This window comes from Colobus angolensis, unplaced genomic scaffold (assembly GCF_000951035.1).
Source record: "Colobus angolensis palliatus isolate OR3802 unplaced genomic scaffold, Cang.pa_1.0 Scaffold114, whole genome shotgun sequence".
In the NCBI taxonomy this organism is placed as follows: Eukaryota; Metazoa; Chordata; class Mammalia; order Primates; family Cercopithecidae; genus Colobus; species Colobus angolensis.
The window spans coordinates 2,748,621-2,757,918 of record NW_012112475.1 but is presented as its reverse complement, the minus strand read 5'-3'; the positions used below and the strand labels follow the sequence as shown (position 1 = coordinate 2,757,918).

Below are 9,298 nucleotides of genomic sequence, written 5' to 3'. Positions count from 1 at the left end.
TCTTTTCCTTTCCTTTCCTTTCCTTTCCTTTCTTTCCTTCTTTTCTCTTTCTTCCTTCCTTTCTTTCTTTCTTCCTTTTCCGGGTCTTGCTCTGTCACCCAGCCTGGACTGTAGTGGTACAATCATGGCTCTCTGCAGCCTTGACCTCCCAGGCCCAAGCAATCCTCCTATGTCAGCCTCCCAAGTAACTGGGACCACAGGCATGCACTACTGCACCCAGCTAAATTTTTTGTTGTTGTAGAAATGGGGTCTCTCTATGTTGTCCAGGCTGGTCTTGAATTCTTGGACTCAAGCAGTCCTCCTGCCTTGGCCTCCCAAAGTGCTGGGATTACAGGCGTGAGCCACAAATTTTTTTTTCTTTTTTTTTTTAGTCTTGCCTGAAACACACAGTTTATAAAATATTCCCTCACATGTTTCCTCATCTGCTGTTCCCAAGGCCCCCCGTGAGGTAGGCAGGGGCGTGGTGTTGTCCCCATGTCGGGGAAGTTGAGGATCAGGAGAGGGGAGGGGAGTTCCCCAGGGTCTGCTCTGTGTTGGTGTCAGGGGCAGGACTAGACTTCAGGCTGAGACTGAGGGTGGGGCCTCAGGGAGCAGGGGATGCTGATCCCTGCTTTGCTGCCTCTCACACTCCCTCTGTCTGCTGGTCCTAGGTGAGAGCTGCCGCACAGATGGGACGTACGCCTATGATGCCGACTTCAGCTGCTGCAGCTCCTTGTGAGTACAGCCCCTGTCAGGGACTCCACCCTGCTCCCCTACCCCTGCACAAACAGGGTCACTAGTCTGCAGAGGGTAGGAGAAGGTGACCCAACCTTGCTGAGACACTGGGCACTAACAGGGGGAGGTAAACTGAGCTCCCTGGCTCTGGAAACTCACAGGATCTAGGCCCCTGAGAGACCCAGGAGACAGCAGAACTCAGATGTGGGTCCACACAGGCCTGTGGTTCTCTCCCAGTCATCCAGGCACAGTGGCCTGCAAAAACCAAAATCATAGATAACTACATGCCAAAAAATCATTTTGGCTTAATTTTGGTTCCACGTAATAGAAAACTCCCAAAAAGAGTATCTTAAACAAGATAGAACTTTTTTTTCTTATCTTTGACATAAAATAGAGCAGCAATTCAACATTTCATGGTTGTTAGGAGTTCGGGCTTCTCTTTTCCTACCCTACCCTCTTCAGGACTTGCAGCCATCCTCAAGGTCACCTCATGGACCAGGATGGTGGTTGTAGCTCCAGCCATCACAGTAGCATGCTAGGGGCCTCTTTAAAGAGTTCTGCCAGATTCCCACCTATGACTTCTGCTTATATCTCATAGGCCAGAACTTTGTTACATAGCCATCACTAACTGCAAGCAAAGCTGGAAAATTTAAGATTAAAAAAAATATATTTCAGGCTAGATGCAGTGGCTCACACCTGTAATCCCAACACTTTGGGAGGCTGAGGCAGGTGGATCGCTTGAGCCCGGGAGTTCCAAACCATCCTGCGCAACATGGCAAAACCCCATCTCCACCAAAAATACAAAAATTAGCCAGGTATGGTGGCCCACACCTGTGGTCTCAGCTCCTTGGGAGGCTGAGGCAGGAGAATGGCATGAACCCAGGAGGCGGAGCTTGCAGTGAGCTGAGATTGCGCCACTGCACCCCAGCCTGGGCGGCAGAGCAAGACTCCATCTCAAAAAAAATAATAATAAAATAAAATAAATAAATAAATTCAGGCCAGTTGCGGTGGCTCACACCTGTAATCCCAACACTTTGGGAGGCCAAGGCAGGAGGATCGCTTGAGCCCACAAGTTTGAGACCAGCCTGGGTAACACAGGGAGACCCTGTCTCTATTGAAACAAACAAACAAACAAATAAATAAATGAATAAATAAAATGTTAAACAATTCAGTTGGGAACATTACCCAAGGTTCTGTTTAGGATGACCAGCCATCCCAGTTTGCTCAGGAATGAAGGGTTCCCCGGGATATGGGATTTTCAGTGCTAAAACCAAGAAAGTCCTGGGTTACTGGTTGATCACCTAGTCATGTTACTAAGGGCTTCGGTTGGGCATGTAGCAGCCTCTGCCAGTGATATATCCCTTACTGTGCTTTCCCTTTTTAGTGGCAATAGATTTGCCTTCCTCATGCTGCGTGCCTTTAGGCTAGTCTTTAAACAACTAGATATCTACTGGAGAGAGAAAATTGAGCTTGCTATGTACTAAATGCTGTTCTATAAAGCACTTTATTTTTTCATCAATATAGTAACATTATGGCAGTTACTGTTTTTTGCTTATAGCCCATAATTCTAAGTGTTCTACAAATATTAACTCCTCTAATTCTCATGATGACACCAATTATTATTATCCCATTTTACAGATGGAAAAACTGAGAAATAGAGAAATTAAGTTTAGTTTTCCCAAGGTCAAGCACCTAGTAAGTTGTAGGTCTGGGATTTGAACAGAAGAAGGCTAGCTCCAGAGTCCAGTCCCTTAACCACAAAGCTACACTGCTTCTTTGTAGGTAATAATGGAGGATGGTTCTGGAACAATTTGGAGACAAGGAGGCAGGAGCCCAAGGTTGAATTTTTATTAAGCAGTATTTCTTGAGTACCTTCTATGTGCCGGGCACTGTGCTGTATGCTGGGGATACAGATGGACACAAGACAGAGGGCAAAACCTGGGCCTGTCACATAGTAGGTGTTCAACAAATGAAGAAAACCAAGGTTCCTGCTCTTGTGAAGTTTACAATCTAGTGTGGGAGGCAATGAAATCACAATTTAACAGTAACAATCATTAATGATAATAAGTACTAAAGGGAGGCTCAGGGTGCTATAAGAGAGGCTGAGGGGGACCCCAACTCAGCTGGAGAGTCAGGAGGGCCTCTCAGAGGTGATGGCACATGAACTGAGGCCTGGAGGACGAAAGGGGGAAGAGCGTTCCAGGTAGAGGGAACAGCAAATGTAAGAATCCTGAGCTGACCAGGTGTGGTGGCTCATGCCTGTAATTCCAGAACTTTGGGAGGCTGAGGTGGGCAGACTGCTTGAGGTGAGGCATTTGAGAGCAGCCCGGACAACATGGTGAAACCCCGTCTCTACAAAAGCTACAAAAATTGGCCGGGTGGAACATGCCTGTAGTCCCAGCTACTCAAGAGGCTGAGGCATGAAAATCGCTTGAACCCGGGAGGCGGAGGCTGCAGTAAGCTGAGATCGCACCACTGCACTCCAGCCTCAGTGACAGAGCAAGAATCTGTCTCAAAAAAAAAAAAAAAAAAAAATTCTGAACAGGATAGAGCTTAGTGGGTTTGAGGAGCAGCAGGTGGCCACCTGCCACTGTGGCTGTGGCAAATGGTGTGAGGGAGAGACTGGTCAGAGAGGATGCTTGGGGGTACCTGGAAAGGCCATGCGTGTCACAGGTAGGCCATGGACTGAGGGAGCATGTTCGACAGAGGTTCTAACCCAACCTAGGGGAATTAGGGAACACTCTCCTGAGATGACATTTAAGATCATGAGATAAATACGAGTTCACTGAGCAAAAGGGAAGGGAAAGGAGGCAATCCAGGCAGAGGGAACAGCAGGTGCGAACACCCAGAGGTGAGGAGATAGATGGTAGAGGGAGAAAGGGAGCGGGGGGGTGGGGTCACGGAGCACAGAGAGCAAAGGCAAGCACAGTGAGAGATGCCAGGGGTCAGGGTGTGCCAGGCCTTGGAGGCTAGCGTGCAGTCTAGGATGAGGCCTCCTACCTTCAGCCTGCCCGAGGGTGAGCCGAGGGTGAGGAGCTGGAGGGAGGCGAGTGAAGGCCCTTCTTCCTGTGCCTGCAGCAATGGCTCCCAGGACACCTTTGAAGCATGTTACAGCGGCACGTCCACACCTTCTTTTCACGGCTCCCACTGCAGCGGCAGCGACCACAGCGGTCTGGGCTTGGAGCAGTTACAGGACTACATGGTCACGGTGAGCTGGGGCTGGCAGTGGGAATGGCACAAGCAAAGTCCTGGAGGCTGGAGTAAACATTTTGGGAATTGCACATTGCCGTGGACATAACCTAAGTAGAAGACCTCAGAGGTCAGAGCAGGAGATGAGGTTAGGAGAGTAAACTGAGGCCAGCTTGTGAAAGGCCTTAACTAATGTCAGCTGGCATTAATTGAGTGCCAGGCACCATTCTAAGCACCTTTCATGCATTATTTCTTTTAATATTTTCAACAACACCAAGAGGAAAATGCCATCATTATCCTCACTTTGCAGATGAGAAAAGCAAGCATCATGGAGGTTGTCAACTATCCAAGATCAGAGAGCTGATTCAGAGAAGGGGTCAAGATTTGCACTCAGCAGCTTGAGTCCACATCCTGTTCTTAGATGCAGCCTAAGGGATCTGGACGTCCTCTGAGTAGCCCATGGGAAGGTTTTCAGAGGAGAGCTGGGCCAAACATGTCCTTAGGGAAGGCTCTGGGCCTTTCAGGCAGGGGTTGGGTGGGGCTGCTCCCTGGGCTTGATCTTGAATGGTGTCCCCCCCATAGTTGCGGAGTAAGCTGGGGCCCCTCGAGATCCAGCAATTTGCGCTGCTGCTGCGGGAGTACCGGCTGGGGCTGCCCATCCAGGACTATTGCACAGGCCTGCTGAAGCTCTATGGAGACCGGCGCAAGTTCCTCCTCCTTGGTGAGCGCCCTCTGCACCCCCAGAGGTCAGCCAGGGCACCTGCTTGGTCCTTGCCATCCCAGTCAGGCACCCGGGTGGGAATGTTTTCTCCTTATCCTTCAGCCTCTGATGAAACCCAGATCATGAGATTCGCAGGGCAGATGAGGAGTTCAAGGTGCAGAGTAGGGAAAGGATTTGTCAGCACTGGGAGACACTGTTGATAAGAAGAACTAAGCAGTGGTGTGGCCATTTCATCTGCACAGCAAAGCTCGGAGAGGGACTGATTCTTCCCCATCTTACCCCATGCAGAAGCTGAGGCTCAAAAAGGCTAAAAAACATGTCCAAGGTCACACAGTTAGTAAGGAGGGCTAATCATAGGAGGAATAGTACGAATAAGCTGACATGTGCTTGGCAGTTACCATGTGCCAAGCATCATCTCGTTGAATGCCCCCATTCTGAGAAGTAGATACTATTATTAGTCCCCATTTTGCAGGTGAGAAAACTGAGACTCAGAGTAACAAAGTAAAGGACTGAGGTCACATAGCTAGTAAGTAGGAATGGAAATAAACTGTTTACAGGGCTCTCAGTATGTGCTGAGTACCTTGTTATTTAATCCTCACAGCCCTACCCAGAGAACAGGTGCAATTATCTCAGTTTTACAGGTGAGGAAAATGAGGTTCAACATAATTAATCAATGGGAATGTAATGATGGTACTAATAATAGCAACAAAAATAAACCTGGCGAGGTGGCTCACACCTGTAATCCCAGCACTTTGGGAGGCTGAAGCTGGTGGATCACTTGAGGTCAGGAGTTCAATCCCAGCCTGGCCAACATGAAACCCTGTCTCTATTAAAAATACAAAAATTAGCAGGGCGTGGTGGAGTGCGCCTGTAATCCCAGCTACTTGGGAGGCTGAGGCATGAGAATCACTGAACCCAGGAGGTGGAGGCTATAATAATAATAAAAGTACAGTAATGTAGTATGTAGTGAGCATTCACTGTGTGCTGAGCGCCCTGCTGTTATTAGCTGGCTCAGAGAGTTAAGGACCTTGGGCAAGGCCACACAGCCAGTGAGTGACAGCAGGGATTTGCACCCTGATCTGCAGAGAGGACGCTTCACCTGTGGGAGGGAAAGGGGCCGTGCCCTGAGGACTCACCACGTCCCTCGGCTCACAGGGATGCGGCCCTTCATCCCGGACCAGGACATCGGCTACTTCGAGGGCTTCCTGGAGGGCGTGGGCATCCGCGAGGGCGGCATCCTCACTGACAGCTTCGGCCGCATCAAGCGCAGCATGAGCTCCACGTCGGCCTCTGCGGTGCGCAGCTACGATGGCGCAGCGCAGCGGCCGGAGGCACAGGCCTTCCACCGGCTGCTGGCTGACATCACGCACGACATCGAGGCGCTGGCCCCCGATGACGACGATAACGACGACGACGATGAGGATGAGCCCCGGGTCTCCAGGGGCGGGAGCGACGCCGCTGAAGACAACTACCTGTAGCCACCGCCCCTGCGGACGGTGTGGCCCCGCAGCCCACCTCTGAGTCTCAGCTTTGCCTGGGCGACCCTATCCCCGGGGGAGACCCTATCCCCAAGGCCCGCTCATCACACCTGGCGGGGGCGGGGGCGGGGGCGTCTTCACTCCAGGGTCTCGCTCCCTGTCTTTGGGGCCTGGGACCCTGCAGTACCGAGAGTGTCCTGCAGCAGGTGAGCGAAGCCGGGCCCTAAAGACCGGGGCAGTCACCCGGGGCTCCCGTGCCGCTCTGCCGAGCTGGGGCTGGGCAGCGATCCTGCTTTGTCCCAGTAGCCCAGAGGGGTCAGCCCCAGAACACCTCCTCACCTCCTCCCCGGGATGCCGCAGCTTTCTGGAGGCTGAGGAAGGCATGAAGAGTGGGCTCCACCTGCTGGCAGACTGAGAAAAGAATTTCCAGAACTCTGTCCTATTTTACAGATTGGAAAACTATGGTTCAAAAGGAGGGGAAGGGGCTTGAGGGAATCTCCTAATTCTCCTTATATGACCTCAAACTGACCATACTAAATAGTGTAGAAGGTCTTTTTAAGGCTGTAAGTGTCAGAGTCTCCCGTCCCCTGATGCCTGACTTGTACAGTCAGTGTGGAGTAGACGGTTCCCTCCACCCAGGGTTGACTCGGCGATTTGGGTCCCATTCTGGCCTCAAGACCCCAAACAAGGTGTTCCTTCAACTCTTGGATTTGGAGCCAGGCCAACCTGGAGCCTCCATCTGGTTAGTGTCATAAACTCTGTGTGCTCCCGTTTCTCCATCTGTCCAGTGAGCTCAGCCCCCATCCACCTAACAGGGTGGCCATAGGGATTACTGAGGGTTTAGACCTTAGAGCTGAGTCTAGCACATGATAAGTGCCCAATAAATATTCCTTTCCGCGTCAAACATTTTCTGACTCAGTTTACCTTTCTTGCCTGGTAATAAGCAAAAGATGCCTAGGTGCATCTTGCCGCAACTGAGGTGGGGGTGGCTATTCAGAAGACCCTCAGGGGAGCTCACTGGGAAGAAGGAACAATACTTGTCCCCTTGCAGCCTTGTTACAGCCTAGCTCTGTGCTCAAGTCCCAAACCAGAAATAGCCAAGACTCCATAGGCAGCCATCTGGGAGTCTGGGGTAGCCAAAGAAATACGAAGGCAAGGTTGGAGAGGTAGAGAAGTCAGGATGAGGGGCCGGGCGCGGTGGCTCAAGCCTGTAATCCCAGCACTTTGGGAGGCCGAGACGGGCGGATCACGAGGTCAGGAGATCGAGACCATCCTGGCTAACACGGTGAAACCCCGTCTCTACTAAAAAATACAAAAAACTAGCCGGGCGAGGTGGCGGGCGCCTGTAGTCCCAGCTACTTGGGAGGCTGAGGCAGGAGAATGGCGTGAACCCGGGAGGCGGAGCTTGCAGTGAGCTGAGATCCGGCCACTGCACTCCAGCCTGGGCAACAGAGTGAGACTCCGTCTCAAAAAAAAAAAAAAGAGAAGTCAGGATGAGGACAGCATTCAGCACAGCCTGAGTAAAGGCTGGAAAGCTAAAAGGGATGAGGCCTGAGAGGAGACCAGAGACCCACACAGGAGAGCCAAAATGTGTTTGTAAAACCTTGCAAAGGCTTCCGTGGCCAGACACATTGTACACACCATAAAATAGGCACTGTTAGCTGTTTTCAAAAAATATTATTAGGACTCCAGGTCCAAAGAGTTCCATAATTCATACTTGGTTTGTGGTAAATGATCATCCCATTATCACTGGTCCATGTAGGGCCCTTCTGATGTTTTACCCTCTCCCAATCCACATGTTCCCCACACTCCTTTTTCCTCTTTACCATGAACATCTAACCCTATGTGCTGATATATGTCCCTGGACGTAAACTACACAGTGCTTTGTGTGTGTGTTTGCATAAATGGTATTATATATAAGAATTTCATTCTATTGCTTCTTTTATTCTATAATTTTTTTAATTTAAAAAAATAAGAAAATTTTTAGAGACAGGTTTTTGCTGTCACCCAGGCTGGACTGCAATGGTGCAATGACAGCTCACTGCAACCTCGAACTCCTGGGCTTAAGTGATCCTCCCACCTCGCCTTCCCAAAGTGCTGGGATTAATGGTTGAACCACCATGCCCAGCCACCCTAAAATGTTTTAAATACCTACCTATGTTGCTGTTGAAAAATCTCGCTGTTGCATCCAACTGTTGCAAAATATTTCAAGCTGAGCATCCACTGTTTTCTTTATCCATCTCCCCAGAGACGAACACCCAGGTTACTTCCAACTTCCCCTTACCACAAACAACACTGTGATGAACATTTTTGTACATGAAGCTTATGGGCGTATGTGAGCATTTCTTTGGGCTCTAAACCCAAGAGTGGAATTACTAGATCATAGGCAGGTTTTACATTTCATTAACTTCTTCCAGAATGGCTTTCACCAATAGTGAGTGAAGGATGCTGTTTCCCCACATCTTCATCAGGTTTTTCATTATCTGATTTTGTAACTTTCCCTTCAGTTTGGGTGTAAGGTGGCAAGTTGTTTTAATTTGCATTTCTCTGTTAATCCTGAAATTATAACTTCCTCCTGTACTTATCAGCCATTTGTGCTTTCTTTTCCGTGACTTCCTTATTCATATCTTTTGTTCATTTCTTACTGGGCTTCCTGTGTTTTTCTCATTGATTTGCAAGAGTAGCTTCTAAATTTGAGATATTAATCCCTTTTGGATGTTGATGTTCCAGGTATATTCACCTAATATATTTGCTTTCTGTCAAGTTTATCTGTGACAGTACTCAAACTTCAGCAGGCATCAGAATCTCCTGGAAGGCTTGCTAAAACACAGATGTCTGAGCCCTACTCCTATAGATTCTCCATAAGAGAAGGGGAAGGGCCTGAAACTTTGCTTTTTCTTTTTTGTGGGGACAGAGTCTCGCTCTGTCACCCAGGCTGGAGTGCAGAGACGCAATCTCAGCTCACTGCAACCTCTGTGCCTCAGCCTCCCGAGTAGCTGGGATTACAGGTGTGCACCACCATGCCTGGCTAATTTTTGTATTTTTAGTGGAGATTGGGTTTCACCATGTTGGCCAGGCTGGTCTTGAACTCCTGACCTTAGGTGATCCGCCCACCTTGGCCTCCCCAAGTGCTGGGATTACAGGCATGAGCCATCGTGCCCAGCCAATAATTTGCATTTCTATTTTTTTTTTTTTT

General features: G+C 49.6%; 1 protein-coding gene and 1 long non-coding RNA gene across 4 annotated transcripts in view; one reads left to right on the top strand and one right to left on the bottom strand.

The window, feature by feature from the left end:
- The window catches only part of CCM2L (cerebral cavernous malformation 2-like), a 12,943-nt gene extending 5,937 nt beyond the window's left edge, over positions 1 to 7,006 (top strand). For 2 of the 3 annotated variants that reach the window (XM_011960010.1, XM_011959995.1), the window contains 4 exons: positions 651 to 714; positions 3,793 to 3,922; positions 4,486 to 4,624; positions 5,780 to 7,006. In XM_011960010.1, the coding sequence (XP_011815400.1) occupies positions 3,914 to 3,922; positions 4,486 to 4,624; positions 5,780 to 6,102 (471 nt within the window). In that variant the 5' untranslated portion in view covers positions 651 to 714; positions 3,793 to 3,913 and the 3' untranslated portion in view covers positions 6,103 to 7,006. The remainder of the gene's footprint in view (positions 1 to 650; positions 715 to 3,792; positions 3,923 to 4,485; positions 4,625 to 5,779) is intronic. The other variant, XM_011960003.1, reaches the window with a different exon arrangement.
- LOC105524634 lies at positions 2,550 to 6,387 on the bottom strand. Its single transcript, XR_001003793.1, has 2 exons — positions 5,761 to 6,387; positions 2,550 to 3,969 (listed from the first exon to the last, which is right to left on the bottom strand). It is a non-coding gene; the product is annotated as an uncharacterized LOC105524634 (long non-coding RNA).
- Positions 7,007 to 9,298: the final 2,292 nt, after the last annotated feature.